The 16689-nt window shown below is 36.4% G+C and overlaps 1 protein-coding gene across 2 annotated transcripts; it reads right to left on the reverse strand.

Moving 5' to 3' along the window:
• Positions 1-7195: 7195 nt before the first annotated feature.
• On the reverse strand, positions 7196-9790 carry dmrta2 (DMRT-like family A2). 2 transcript variants are annotated; one of them, XM_053504290.1, is made up of 2 exons: positions 8959-9790; positions 7196-8701 (listed from the first exon to the last, which is right to left on the reverse strand). In XM_053504290.1, the coding sequence occupies exons 1-2, from the start codon at positions 9407-9409 to the stop codon at positions 7980-7982; spliced, it is 1173 nt and encodes a 390-aa protein (XP_053360265.1). In that variant the 5' UTR covers positions 9410-9790; the 3' UTR covers positions 7196-7979. The 2 variants fall into 2 exon arrangements, with proteins under 2 accessions (XP_053360265.1, XP_053360264.1); XM_053504289.1 differs by having other exon boundaries at positions 7196-8827.
• Positions 9791-16689: the final 6899 nt, after the last annotated feature.

The raw sequence follows: 16689 nt of genomic DNA on the forward strand, positions 1-16689 counted from the left end.
CTCTGTACACAATTAGTGGCTAAGACGAGAGTCAACTGCCTCTGCTCGTGCCTCCACTGCCACTGAAGGCACTGCTTGGAGCCACCAGCACTGCAGAGCCATTCATATCATTCATGTCATTCATATCATCACATTTAAGCAACTATCAATAATGACTGACCCCCCTGCCATTGGGTGTCACTGCTACAGTTTTATATCTTCTAGTTTGTCGAGCAGAAAGCACGGCTGGAAGCAAAAGCATGACTGCGGGTTTAAACAGAGTTAATTGGAGCACAGTACAGGAAGCTGTCCTGTCTGCCTCACCCTGGACACCCTGGAACTGTGTGTTACTGATGTTTTATTATGGAATAATTTTTTACGTTATATATATTCTGCAATAATATACACCTAGAAGCAAAGTTGCTTTCGTGTTATGTTCGGGAGGCTGTTGCTTTCATTACACCTGGTTATGCCTTCTATAACCTGATAAGGGTTTTTATCTGTTAAAATAAGGAACCAAAAGCACTACACGCTCTAATGACCAACTGTTTCTCACTTGTCAATGTTGTGTGAGTTTTACAAAGAAGTAACTAGTTCACTTCTTATATTTTTACCCAAAAAAGTTGAAAAGCATTTTTTCTGTGATGCACCCATCCCCATCCCCATTCCATGCACTGGCCAAAAATAAAAAAAATATTGTATTAATATCAATTTGTGGTGACAACAAAACTGAAAACAATACTGAAATTAGAAAAACTATATTAAAAGACTAATTTATGTGAACGTAAAATTCTACTAACTCACCATTAGTGATGACTTTATGCAAAACCCTTTTTGAGAGAGAGAGAGAGAGAGAAATGGAGGAACTGACACTGTTGGTGGCTATAATACAGTATGTAATATAATATGTAATATAACACCAAGTAGTATGTAGTAAGGTAGAAAGTATGGATATTTGCTGTCGGAGCAGTGAAGTAAAAGGCAAACTTTCCACAGATAAATCCTACAGATATGTAAAAAAAAAAAATGGTAAATTGTAATAACAATAAGAAAGTAAACATTTTTTGGTACTTACCATCAATACACAGATCGTAAGTGCAGATGAGTCTTTAATTATAACATATTTACATGATTAGCGACAAGGATAAACCAAAATAAATGACTATGGCTGGAAGCAAGATCCAGTTGCTTAGCATCGTATTAGCACTTTATTGAAAAAACATAAACCAAAATAAACCAAATAAGACACACCTGAACCCAATGAGCAGACTTCAACAAAACAGGATATGCAAATGGAAAAAGTCAAAACAAGAGTCTTTAAAGCAAAAGCAGAGCTTCTAAACAAAAGTGAATAATAATAACAGTTTAACCTTGGACTGCAAGCATAATTCCTTCAGGAAGTGTGCTTGTATATCAAACCACTTGTATATCAAAGTGAATTTCCCCATTTAAAAAATAATAGAAACTCAGATGATTCGTTCCACAACCCAAAAATATTTATATGAAAATAATTACTGCAAAAAATATAAAATTAACACAAAACAAATTAACCTGCACTTTACTTTTAGAATTATCGTAGCTATAGTGATTAAAACCAGAGAGAGAGGAGAAGGAAAAGGGGGCTACAGTGTAGGACGACTTTCACGTGCACACACACACACACACACACACACACTAATGGAATCACACACGCTCTGATAGAGAGACTGAGACTCTGGAAACTGGAATCTTTAACAAGGAACCTCTCTTATAACCCTTGTGTATGCCTTTCGCGGGGATTTTATGGAAATGTGACATTGCATTCTTGTTAAACAGGTTCATCTCCTGCACTGCTACAGCCTTTTTAACCTTTCTTTTTTCATTGGGCCATGGTTGTAGTACGATTCTTAAGAACAGTAACTACACTTGGACACAAAATAATAAAAAATGTTTTACGTGTGCACACATACACACATGGTCTTAATGTTATAGTAAACAGTACACAGATGTTGACGATGTGAGTGATGCATGCACACTGAGACCGAGCATGAGAGACAATTACTCACAATCCACAGTGCAAGAGAGAGAGAGAGAAAATCTCCTCTTAGATGCCTGTCTTCACTTTGGACTTGATAAAGGCACAGCAGACAAACACCTCTCCATTCTTATACCAAACTTTGGGACCTTTAGTTCCAAATTAAATTGATACAAGGACTGCAACAGTTCTTGAAGATGTCTGGAGATGGTGGCTCTTGGGGCACTGACTCCAGCCTCATTTAAATTCTTCTGAAGCTCTCCCAAGTTCTTACCTTGACAGTCTTCTTAAGGGTATAGTAATCTCTGTTGCTTGTGCAACTTTTCCTACCGCACTTTTCCCTTTGAGTCTTTTTGTACTTTGTTTTGTACAGCGATGACCTTAGGCTTACTCTCCTTATGGAGGGTGTCCATGATCGTCTTCTCGTCTACTACTGTCAAGTCAGCAGTCTTCCCCTTAAATGGTTGCGTGTACAAAACAAGACAGAGAGATAAATGGTATTTATATTATATGGATAGTAATTTACTTAAACTCGAAATAAAATATTCTAGTATTTTGAAAAGTCAATGTAAAGCCAAACAACATAATCCATAAGTTTCTGATTACTTTGGGCCGCACCACATGCAGGATTTTGTTTTGTTGTTGTTTTTTTTGGTGTTTTTTTTTTCACATGATCACACACTACTGAAGAGCACTGACAACTATTAAGTCTGTTGAAAGTGAAATATCGCTTGGATCATATTATACTGTTAGGCTTTCACGTTCCATGTATTATTTTGACACATTTAGTGTACACGTACCAATATTGTGTTTAACTGGAAACTATGAAACATGCATATCATTTCATATCCCACTTTTTCAGCATGATTTAGCTCCTGCCCACAGTGCCACAACTACCACTAAATGATTTGCTGACCGTGATATTACTGTGCTTAACTGGCCAACCACCTTGCCTGATCTGAACCCCGTAGAGGATGTATGAGACTGGACTTGACTAGAAACAGCTCGGCAACAGTTTCACCTGTTGTTACATCAGGCTTGTATGCAGGTCACATGACATGGCAAGTTGGGACTCACATAGTGCCACATGACCTGCATGGTCAAAAAAAAAAAATTTAAACCTAAATTACAAAAAATGGCATTCACTTGTTTACTAGATTGGACAGTGGTTGTTACAAGCCTAATGTAACAACAGGTGAACCTGTTTCTGAGCAGTTTCTAGTAAGTACATAAGTGCACAAAATACATTTATTACAAAACCAAACATAAAAAAGTTTATATATATATATATTACAATCATTGTTCTATTGCATTGCTATAATATGGTATAGGAGTTAAGAGTATGCTATAAATTTCGCTTATTATTCCGTCCAGCAAAAAATAACTCCAGAGGCTAAAAGAAGCAAAATATCTCCATGATCCATGAACTGTACAGTCACACACATTAATAAGATATTGATAATTGATACTAAATGCATTACAGATTTTTACACAATATGCATTTTTTATGTTGGTTTTGTTAACATGCAGACCAGCAGATGGTGCTGTTGCTAACAACTAATTTAGTTTGACAGAAGTTCTTTTCATGTACTAAGTTGAGCTTTGTCACATGTATATTACTGCACAGTGAAATTGTTTCTTCACATATCTCAGCACAGCTGAGGCCAGAGCACAGGCTCAGAGGGACAGCCATGTAACGGCACCCCTGAAGTAAACAGGGTTGAGGGCCTTGCTCAAGTGCCTTAACCCTCTGAGCTAACTGAGCTCTGAGCTACCCTATTAGTTGGGTGTAAGTTTGTGGAAAGGGCTGGGCTGAGGGTAGGGTGTATTTTAGTGTCATTGAAAGATACTTTAAAATAAGCTGCTAATAAGCTACTTGCTCAATTTAAACAAACTCCTGCACCAATAGAAAATCTAATCTTTATCCTATATATCTACTTTTTCTACTTCTCAACAGGGATACATTTAAAGAAGTGGCATTTAAAGAAGTAAATGTAAATAAAGTTGTCAGAGACAAGAGGTGCATCTATTTCAGCTGTAATATACACAAACTTTAATTATACTCTTACTTCATAGATTTGTAATTGCATGGTTTGAGCTGAAACAAAGAATATAGCACACGTCTTTCAAAATGTTTTTGCTTGCTGGCAAATGTTTCTATGAATTTTCTTATGGTGACTTAAAAGTCTTACACTTTGTGAAGTCCTTGGCTAAACATTAAGCAAAGACCACACTTATTTATGTGAGTGGGAGTCTTACATGCCTTACATGTAAACTAATAAAAGCAGGTAAAATTCTGAAATGAATGAATCAGACTTTTCGCATCATTATATCATGTCTTAGCTAACCTTGTTAGCTGCATTATCTCTTGCTAACTGCATTATCTCTAATTGGCGTTCAGCCAGAAGTATTTCTACTTTTTAATTTGTAACCTGTTACTGCTAGGGGAATGAAAAAAAAATTTTTGTTTGTTTGTTTGTTTGTTTTTTTTACAGCAGCATTAAGTAAAGGAAAAAGAAACTGACAGCACATACACATGGAATTTATATTCAATTGTGTGTGTGGAGTGTGTACTGCACATGCAAATCTGAACTGTACAGAACGGGGGGAAACAACTCAGACAAGCACAGTGAGCTGAAGGCAGCATACCCAAAGAGTGTGCCTGTTTATTAGGTATCGCCAACAGTTTACTAGTCTGTCTATATCAATAAAAGAACGTTTCTTTACGTTTCATACATTGGAGGACCTGAAACCAGTCTGAAAATTCCAAATATTGAAAAACAGTTTGGTGGCAGATGTAACAATTTACTTTAAAATTAGCTACTTGCTCAATGTAAACAAACTCGTGCACCAATAGAAAATCAAATCTTTATCCTATCTACTTTTTCTATTTCTCAACAGAAATACATTTAAATAAGTGGCATTTAAAGAAGTACAACTTAATGTGAACAAGGTGTAAGATACTCAACCTTAGTAAATATTTATTCTTTATATGAATAAGTTAAGCTTAAGGTAAGTTAGGCCTTACAAAAAGTCAGGCAGACGTACAATACGTGGGCTTTAGCAGAAAATAATAATAATAATAATAATAATAATAATAATCATAATATCAATGATCACATTAAAGCTGATCAGCTTATTTTGAGCTTTAAACTTTTAACTATTTTTATAAACTCTTAGTAAGACAATATCAATGATTTTTTCAAATTACATGACTCCCTTTACACATAGGTGCAGTACCCCTGCAAACATGCACAAGTGCATGCGCGCGCACACACACACACACACACACACACAATACCTGTTCCCTGACATTTACAATGCCAAACTGTGTTAAGCACAAAGCGACATATAAAGCTTATAGATTATAGATCCAAGGTTTACAAGTCAGCCTACGTACACGAACCTTTATAATATAAAAATTTGAAGTCATTAACGCTGACCCAACTAAGATTGGATAGGGCAACAGTTATCTGAATTCTGTTTTTGTATTTATTATTATTATTATTATTATTATTATTGCAATGACCTGAAAAACTGTTACTGCGTCCATGGGAATAAGTCAGGACAACATTCCTTGGAAGACCATCATTGTGAATACGTGCTTACGGTAAGTAAAATATACTTCAGATGTGAGTATTATCTATCTTTCACCACAAGGTGGCAGCACTGCCAAGGAAAAGCTACAGGACTCGCTAAAGCCATGCAGCCAGACTCTAACCTAAATATTTAGGTAGGTTTATTTGGCAATGGAATTATTGTGCTATATAATCTAAATTAATTATAAAAAATTTGGAGGAAAAAAAAAAGCAAATGATGTTATTTGACAAGTATTGTAATTTAAATTAATAAAACACTGTACTGTCGTACGGAAATGAAAATAAGTCTTTTGTGGCATTAATCGGTTGTATCTACAGTAATCATAATAATAATAATAATAATAATAATAATAATAATAGTATGAGGTGTGTGGTTTTTATTTAGTTAGTTAGTTTTAATTATAACTGGCTCAGGGTCCAGATAAGCAGTAAATCGATCTTATATAATATTTTATTTTTATGTGGGTTTAACTAAGTTTACCAGTTTTTTTTAAATCAATCGTTATTAGTGCTTAAAAGTATAATTATAGTGGCGTAAATAATGGTGGCGATAATTAGTAATGTAAACCTTTTTATTAATCCTTTATATATATTTTTTTTATTTGTAATATGAAACATTATTTAAATAATTAATAATATCTTACGATTATCTTCTAATAAAAACAAAACACTATTAACATGTTAAATGTGCATTTGTATCGATTGATATCTGAAGCATATTAATCTATATTAAAGGCTTTGTCTTTTACAGTAATATTTAGGCGTGTTAATATTTCATATCTTTTTTTAAGAAACAAACAAATAAATGTCTTGCTAACTAGATCAGGCTTAGTGCTGAATGAATAATAAACTATTTATCTCGTAGACATTTTTTTTTTCGTTTTTAAGATTCTCTTTTTAGACGTACCCTAATAATTCAAACCTGTCTAATGTAACGTTATATTATTACGTTATTTACGTTATTTGCACTTAATCAAATGCGTTTTGCGTGACGGAAATGTGCATGATGGAAGTGTATACATTTATTTAAGTTCCAGTTTCCTCTCCTAGCGGCGCTGAAATCAATGCACACTGTTAAATTTACCCTAATGTTAAAGTGTGAGATTAAATACTTTAAAAGTGGAATGCGCACACTGACAAGGAATCTGTTCCCATAATATTTCATAATAGACTACCTTCAGTAGGATTTTACCATGCAAATCACTACTGATAAAAATGGGGGAAGAAAAAATAGAGTAAGAACCACAAAATGAATAAAACATTAATAATATAAAATATATTATAATTAAATTAAACACTTTTATTTTACTAGGCTGTTCTTTAAAATAATAATAATCATCATCATCATCATCCTTTTTTAAATTGCCTGGTTTATTGTACACAGATTTACGCTACTATGGTAATACTTAGGCATATTCGTTAAGTCTAATAATAATCACGATGATGATAACATTGATAATATTTATTATTATTATTATTATTATTATTATTATTATTAATAATAATAATAATAATAATAATAATAACATAAATGTTGTTGTAGAGCCTGTATTTAAATTTACATACTATCATAGGTGGATACATAAATAAAACACGCTCAGAATCTAAGTATAAAATAACATTTATTTCTATCAAAATTCACATAGATAAATGTACAGCAGTAACAATGAAGCAAGATTTCATTCACCACGAAACGTAATTTTTTTTCACCGTTTTCTGCGCAATTGACGTTGAAGTTGATATTATAGTGTTTCAGAATGCAACATATTTTTGTGGGAGCACAACATATCAACAGCACAGAAAGAGTCAAAGAATCTACTTCAAGATCTTTAACAATAATCTTAACAGACTTGTCTTGGTAAATTACCATGGCACAATTTTACACAGCGTCAGCTAAAATAATGACGTTTGAAATCCGTATAATATTAGTATAGTCTCTCTTTTTAAATGACGGAGAAAATTATTCTTTTCATTGCACCATTATCGACTTGATCCGTTCAGTAAATAATCTATTAGACTTGGAACAGATATGTGAGAAATTAAAAATACGCAATTCACATGAAAATACTGGTTACTCTTTAAACTGAACTCCATGTGATTAATTTGAACCAGCACCCGCAAGCGAGATCTGTTTCAATTAGAGTTTTTTGGTAACCATGATCAGCACAAACGTCAACAAAAACCCCAACACTAGTGTCACTTTATGCTTGTCGAATAATTCTGTCAGGCGAGTTAATCATAAAATTTGTATGTACAGAGAATGTCATTAAGATAAGTATATAAGGGGTTTAGGCCATTTTTAGACACAGAACACTTCTCTCGAGAATGGGCTACATTAACCTTGTCACCTTTTTTTCAGTCCTGTTTTTACTCAGTGAAATAGCTGCTCACTGTTTTTCTGGAGTGTTGTTAACCAGGGGACCATAAAGCCCATTTGTGTAGCTCTGATCCTTATGTAGGAGAGTCCTGTCTCTGATCAGGTCACTGAAAGCATAGTCCATTGGTGGCCTAAATCCCAGAGTGGGCATCAGGCCTGTTGTAGAGTACGGGGTCATGAAGGTGAGCCCTCGGCCATGTGCTGAGTAGGCCAGGCGAAGTGGGTTCAGGCCCAGCGGCGTGCCAAGAGGATATGTGCTGGGGTCAGCGCTGAAGTGTGGACCATTGGGCTGCAGTGGAGAGAAGGCTGACCGGTTGCTGAGTGTCATGGTTCCAGGTAACACAGGCCTTGGAGCAGACGACAAAGGCTGCTGGGCACTTTGAAGGACCCTCTCTGCTGACCAGGTTTCCTCTGGAGGTTTGGCTTGTCCACTGTTGTTGAGGATTTGCTCGATGGCCTGGACAACATCCTTCCCACATCCCTGGAGAACGAGCTCCAGGACACTGCGTTTGTGTGTGGGGAACACCCTGGTCAGAATGTCAATCGCATTCATGTGGCGAGATGAAGTAGAGGAGGGTGATGGCTCTTGTTCATCTTTGTCTGTGTCTGAGTCTGAGCCAAGTGGACTTACTGATGGTGGTGTCTCCTCGCCGTCTTTCAAGGGTTTGGGAGCTGGAGAGCTGATGTATGAATCTCCGTCGCCGTTTTCGGAACCAGAGCCATGGTGTCCATCTGGGGATGAGATCCCAGGTACTGATTCAGTGTCAGCAGATACAGACTTTCCAGCTGTAGGCTGTGGAGTCACAGATCCTGACAGTGGAGTTTTAGGAAATAGCTCAAACTTCTGCATACTAGACTCTAGAGGAAGAAAAGTAAGGAAAAGGAGGAAAGCAAACACTGATTAGATTTTTGATCATGTTAACGAAAGTTAAGGGTGTTCTTTTATTAAGGTAACTAATATGGTTAGGATAAGGTGGAGATTTACTCACCAGAGCTGTTATCGTTGCTAACTTGGCCAAACACTTCGTAGTTCTGCCGGGGCGGGATGATGCCGTTGGCTGCGGCCAGCGCGAGCCCCTCTGCTGTGCCGTAGAGAAGTTGAAGCTCCCGCGCTTCGTTTTCTTCCTGCGCCTGCTGTCTGCGGAGCGCCACTTGCGCGGCCATCACTCGCTGCCTCTCGGCGATGAGGGTGCACTTTGCGCACATGCAGTCTTTCCAGCGGCAGTAGCGTTTGTGTCCTTTTAGCGCCGACACAACGCCGTGATTGCGGCAGCGCGCGCACTTGGGCGTGCGAGGGTATTTCTCCGCAGGGCGCAGCAGCAGCGGAGGGCCTCGCAGCAAACTGCTGGCCATGGACACGGGGATGGAGGCGGCTGCAGCGGCCCCGGGGTGAACCTGTGTGCCCGCTTGAGCGCCAGAAAGCTCTGGACGAAGATCCATGATCTGCCCCCGATGGACTAGCGATCGATCGTCGATGTTAAACAACAGCAACCGACTTCTTAAATTCGATAAATTCGCACGTGAAAGAAGTTAACTGCACAAGCATCCGACAAGAAAGCACAAAATTTACGGTAGTTTTGCAAAACGTGATCAGATTTTTTCTAAACACGTCGCGGCTCAGTTATAAAAACTTTTTTGTCGCAATCAGTCCGTTAGTCAACAATTAATAGATTAATTTTCTGCGTTCTGGCGTGTAAAATAGTTTCCACAGTTATTACTAAAGAGTTTCACAAACATAAGTTTCCAGCTAAAGAAATAGACTGGAGCAAAAGATCGATCATTAACGAGCCGAGGACGTTTAGTGAATGTGAGCTGCGCTTGTTCTTCCTGCTCCAGCGTGAGACACTAACTTCCTCGAGAGATCGCCAGTGGATACAGATCCCCCTCTCTCTCTATTGTTGCTCTCCTACGTTTTCATTAGACAAATTTGACAACAATGTGGCGCCTGTCATTGGCTAAAGGAGGACGGAGCAATCTGATTGGCTTGTCTGTTTTTCAACTGTGTCCACCTGCGTCCTTTTCTCAAATAACAAGCATCACGCAGAGCAAAGATATAAAACTTTTATCACAGAAATGCCAATGCCAATAAACAGGACAGAAAAGCCAGTAAGAAATTTTATTTAACCGCACACACACACACATATATATATATATCAATAAATATCACATTTTATAAATCGTCCACCAGTGTTTTAAATATAAACTAAGTCTAACATTAGCTCATCATTTTAAGTGTTTCGATCAGAAACCGCGAGCATTTTTTATTTCCGTTAAACAAAGACGATAAAAAAAGAATTAATAGAAGATGCGACAGCTGATGACGTCAGAGTTAAAACGAAGGTAAGTTGCAATTCATTTTTTTGCTTTCTTATATTCAGTTTAAATATTTAATAGGTACGATATGACATTTTTTATATTTATATATTAAACTATATAGAGTTGCAATAATTTGCCGTATTATTTTTTTTAGGTTTGTTTAAAGTACTTTATGAGGTACTTTTATATTCGTGTACTTTTCACCATGCATGTTATTTTTAAAGGTGTTTAAATGTATTTTAATCATGGCATTATATTATATTATATTATATTATATTATATTATATTATATTATATTATATTATATTATAGAGAGATATTTAGAGATATATATTTTTTTATATCCAATAAGCGTTTAGCGTTACACTCTCTTACATAGCCTAACATTTACACAGCCTAACTGTGGGTGGCTGTGACTTTTATCTTTGTTTATTCGGGTATCTTTATGTTGTGCAAATACTGACATGACATTGATATCATAAGCGTAATTTGTGGTTTGATGTGACAAATATCCGTGTTACGTGTCATATCAACCCCAAAGCCGCAAGCACAGCTGACTTTGTACATCAAATAACGGCTTCGCCCATTCTGATTATTAATAGTTGTTACATAAAATAATGAATAAAAATAAATATAATAGCAAAAATAAAAAAGCTACAGTATATTCGTTTTAAATGAACAGTATTTAGTCACATTTGTAATGGTTATTAAAGCCTTCTTTCTTTATTTTTTAAACGTTTTATTTTTAAGAAAATAAATATGAGAGAATATGAAATAATGACTGAATGCGCCCAATAAATTATATATTATAAATTACCTCAATTTTGATAGTAATTTTGTCGAGCGCAAAATAAATTTGTATAATAAATAACATATACAGATTTCTTTCAGTTGTGGCTTAAATTAAAGTTCGAAAATAAACATATACACTAGCCCACTTAGTTTTTTAGCGCCTAACAGATTTTGGGATATTTACAGTGCAGTGTTTAGTGCAGATCGTTAATGGTGTCAAATTAATTACGGGTCAACCTGTATGATTTTTATGGGGAAAAATGCACCAGTGTTAGTTAGTAAATCAATTAATCAATCAATAAAAAACATTATCTAACATGCTGTTTAAAAGGTCCTGATAAACTCTTAAGTTTGATTATTTAAAACATGATATACAGCACAGTTCCCTTTGAAATACTGATGTTGCAGAAAACAGTCACACTGAGCGATGATGAATTTCAAAATGTTCTCCAATTTCTTCCTCGTATCTTTTCTAAAATAAAGAGAAGGATATGTGGTGTGCATTTATCAGCATCTTTTTTGAGTCTACTTGTGTATGTTTTTAAAGCCTGCGCTGGATTCTGCACAGTGCTCCTCAGTTTCTGCGCTCCCCTGCGCCTCACTCGCTTCTCTGTGTTTACATACGGAATCACTGTAAGCAAATGCCATCTGTCCCACCGCCACTCTCATCCACACCTTTAATTACAGAACCAGCACCACTAATAGAGACGATATTAAACTAAATCTTTTTGACATTCAAAGTAATTATCTCCGCAGCTCTCTCGCAAGGCTGAAAATAGCCATCCGAAGAAGCAATTCAGCGCTCATTATAAAAAAATAAATAAATAAAAAACACAAGCAGACTGTTAAATTGAGTCTGCCTCAATGGCAAACTGAGGGCAGATCTGTTTACAAACATTTATTTATTTATTTATTTTAAATGGAACATTTTCATAGGACCAAGGTATTTATGTAACTACATAATATGTTCGTATAACATTTTAGCTCCCAACTGTACTGAACAATAAAAAATAAAACGCATATTATTATTATTGTTATTATTGTTATTAGTATTATTAGGCTATTATAAAAACTAATCTAATGCAAACTCACAAACACCTGCGAATTATATTAATGAACCTTTATTTAATAAAAACTCGCAAAATGTTAAAGTTGAAAGAAAAGATTACTGGGAAAATGAAGGGTTTAAAGCTAAGGGTTTTAGCTTCCAACAAAGTAAGACAATGAAAACTGTTGTAGGGTTCTACACGGAACCTTTAAAAATTCCACAGAGGGGAAACCAAGGAACCCTTAAGAGTTCTTATTTTTTTGTAGAGGGTGTGTGTACATAAGAGTCCAACTTACACAGACTACTTCAAAACTTTTAGCTGAATGGGTATCTTTGAATTCCAATTAAATGCCCCCGGGGCAATTAAAAGTGACTGTGAGCACTTAAGAAATTCAACATTCTTTCAAACAGTTCATCAGACCTGTGCATCAAAAACCCATACAGGCCTTTCATCCCCTTTAGAAACTCCACAGATGACTGAGTTTTACACCTTTTTGAAAGCGGCACAAAAGGGATGCTTGACCCAACATATGTAACAGCATGTCTCTGTTCCTCTAGTACCCCGGCGAGCTTTTGTGGCGACCTTTCTCACCGCCGCTGGCCGGCCCGAGCGGGCCTGGAGCTGCACTGCCTCCCGGGAACTCCTGCTGAAACGGTGAGAGTGTGCGAAGCGCAGCAGAGGTTAGAGTAGCAGATCCAGGGGGTACACGAAAAACCGGTGCGCATTTACACGCTTCATCTCATCACCAAGTCCTCATTAGGTTGTTAACCTCTTGTTCACAAGAAAAAAGCTGCCGCTCCGCGCAGGCCTCTCACCCGAGCTCAGGCATCCCCCTCGAGGCACAGCTCACAGCCATTAAAACTGCGCAAAATAAGTCTTTACAATGGCTAAGAAGTTAAACAGCGTGTAAGCTATCTTTTCCCTGATTGTATTCAAAGTTTTTAAAAATGCATTTCATAAATAAGGAGATCATTTGCACTTTGTTATATCCCCCCCCCATTGTAACAGTTGAATATGTGTGATGTAAACAGCATAGTCTAAACAACACCTGACCAGCTTAAATTTACATTTCAGTGCGCTTTACAGTTATAGATTCTTGAGATGGTATGCTTTTTGAAATACTATAAAGCGTGAACGTTTACTAAATTAGAAGTAAGAAAGCTGCGCGCCTGCGTGCGCGCGTTTCAGGTACCAGCCAATTAAAACTGTCCAGTCCTCCACATCTGCCTCTCTTTACAAAGCGAGCCTAACAGAAAAGAAGGATCCCGGTGAAAGAACGCTCACTGAGATCACAGATGGAGTATAGGTTTTTGCTAGAAATTTGAGAAACAGCATTGTCCCCAAATCCAAACTCAATGTGTTCGTGCACAATGGCTACGGCTTTGAGCTCTGCCGACTCAATTGCCCTTGTTTTTTAAACTTGAAGTGTTCAGCACAAAGACTGGCCTCCTAAATGTCACAACCGCTCCGAGTGGGGCTCCGCTTCGCGATTCGCTCAAAAAAAGGAAAAGAACACAATTATGAAGCAATAATTACTCTGCTTCAGTTCGCACGCCACTGCGTCCATTCAAACCTCTTTAGCCCCATTTAATGCTTTATCCACGCCGCCATAATCCGAATACCACAGCTTGATTTTTTCCCCCTTCCCTTCCGCAGAATTTTCTCCTGAGATGAGATTGGGAAATAGAACTGGGAGAAGCTGCAAGAACCAAAGTTTCAGCAACTGTTATTTCCCTGCAAACGTTTAATCGATTCAGTAACATAATTAATAGGTGAATTAGTAAAATTATCCAAATAATAATTACATATAATAATAACAAACTCACATGACGTCACAGTGTACTAGGTTTACACTTGGATATTTGTTATTCATTTATTTCAGTAGTGTTTGGGTTATGTGCCTATAAGAAGTTGCAAATTTTTGCCGGTTTAAATTTTTTAGACAACTTAAACACACAGGAAGATCCCAAATATTTAATACAAATTATTAAATATAAAATATAATGTTTTAACTAATTCAATGTGGACTCGTAAGATTTTTTAGAAGATATAAACTTTTTTATTTGAAAAGACATCGGTCTGGCTGACTTAGTACTTGAATCAGATCTGCTGAATTAGATGTTAATATGGTAAATTAACGGCACTGCACTTTTGGAGAATTTTTATAGCATAATACAGAATAAAATATTTTAAGGATTTGTGTTGGCAAATGGACAAGTGACAAATATTTAGCCTACTCATACTTTAAAAAAAATAACCCCACTGCTTCCATACTTGTTAGTTTTACGCAGTTTTAAATTGCCCATGTTATTATCAATGGTTTTATTGAATAACTATAGATTACTTAGTATCATTAAAACGCCTAATAGACGTGGAATAATGTGGATTTTCCATTAGACCTAAATATTAGTGTTAATACCGTATAACGGGACTGACCGGTAAATTTAGTATTCAGGACAGAGTGGCAGTCACAATATATTTCTGGCCCCCAAGTTTTTTTTTTTATTACCACTTTGTTATTTTAAGACTAGTTTGGCTGATCAAATATTAACGATTTATTTGGTAAAATGCAGTAAGTGTAATTTGGGGGAAGGGATTTTACAGGAAGAGGACCGTATGTGCACCACGGGTAAGTTAAATATTAGTATTTAACTATTAAGATTACATACTGATGAAAAATGCTTACTGCAGGAATGTGTCCAAAATATATTTAACATATTTTAGTAATATACTGTTTTATAATTGTGAAATAAAAGAAAAAAAATCTTAAAATTACCCTGAGATATTATACAGCTGAGGTCATTTGGTAGAAGTAATGATTGCACTAATCATAGGTTTAATTTTAGCGGATCAATCAATATTCACAGAATATGAATACTCTACTGCACAGTATATACTGCTGTCTTTTTTTTGTTTGTGATTCAATTTGCATTTGGATGTCACTGTTACCGCTATTAAATATCATCGCTTCTCTGTATTGTTTAGCTTTCAGACACGGAATTGTTTATTTTTGTATATTGAGGAATTGAATAATCTGATGATACACATTATGATAATTTTTACGTAACGATTTTTAAAAATCTTAGTTAAATAAATAACGAAAGGCGTACTGAATTACAACATGTTGTGTTGTTCATATCTGCATGGTGCTTCCCAGATGCGGTCCATTGGACAGGTAAACCGAAACATGCAAACCTACCTGATGCCTAAAACAAAGAAATGATGTATAGCTGCATGTAAACCTTTATAATTGTTAGAACTTTAACTTTTAAGAACTCTCAGTCTCAGTCTCTTTTTCAGCAGCCCACGCCATGACTGAGATTGTCTGATATGAATATGAAATCTTTTTCACAAAGAAAAAAAAAGATTTTAACGCGACATAGAAAGTCACAGAGAAATGAACAATTTGTGGTCATCTTTTAAGCCGCATAGATTTTCTTTGAGGGTATTTAAGGGCCAGCGCGTCTGAGAAAGTAAACTTTGAGTGACCCGCCAGGTTAGTTTAGTCTGGGATTTTAGCAGGGCGGCCTGCGTGGATGTGAAAGGCGCGATGCTGTGGGATCAAGAAGCCGCTTCAAGGAGTGTGGGGGCAGCGCCTGCCTTAGGAATTGTGTTTTTCTACCGAGGGCCAGCATTCTTGACCCTTAAAGACTGGTTAAACATCATTGAACGCTTCCCCTTTGTCGTCGAAGCATCGCGCCGCCACCCGAGAGTTAGCAGCGCTGAGTCCGTGCTGTAGTGTGGGACAGAACCACAAGGCCCATGTAGTGGGCGGAGTCTACACATGATTGACAGACGCCTCTTTTTTGACGCTTGATTGAGATGTCGAAGTGTTCGACCGCTGGTCACGTATAATATGGAAGAGAAGGTTAAAGGTCACCAGAGTCCACTGCTTCGCCATAGTTTAAAGGGGCTTGTTGTTCTGCCTTTGTGGTTTCAAAGACAAACAGTTCACAAAATGTAAATAAGTTTTATTTAACACTGATTGCTAAAAAGTGTTATCTTATTGCGTGAGTTGGTTGATAGACGTCTCAAGAGAGGAGACGTAATATGCTTTGCAATAGTTTTATTTAAAAAAAAAAACGTCTTAAAGTTGTTTGCCTGTTCATAACAAAAAGGTTTAAATTATTGTTTTTACACACCAAGAAAATTAATTAAAAAAAATTGTTATAAATTATTTGCTACTAATAAGATCAGATCAGGAAAGCCAATATGTTTACTGCATCATTCTGAAAATGTGCATGTTTTTGAATTGAGTAAGCTTGATCAAATGTACTCAGTGAAATGTTTGGGCCTGTAATATGGGATTTAACAGCATTAAATAATTTAAACAATTTGTGTTTAATTCTGCTTTAATGGTTTTTAACACAATTAAAAAGTAAATTGTGACTTTTTTTTAAACACCAAGCTTATTATTAGAGGTGTGGAAATCTCTGATCTCTTTTCACTTTGCCCAAAACACACCCTCCCTCCGTCCGTACGTCCCTCCCTCCTGCTGTGAATAAAAAGACAAGTTGGATCAAGTTGAAGGTAACATCATTACTCTATTCCATTATCAGTACT

Source organism: Clarias gariepinus, chromosome 9 (assembly GCF_024256425.1).
Source record: "Clarias gariepinus isolate MV-2021 ecotype Netherlands chromosome 9, CGAR_prim_01v2, whole genome shotgun sequence".
Classification (NCBI taxonomy): Eukaryota; Metazoa; Chordata; class Actinopteri; order Siluriformes; family Clariidae; genus Clarias; species Clarias gariepinus.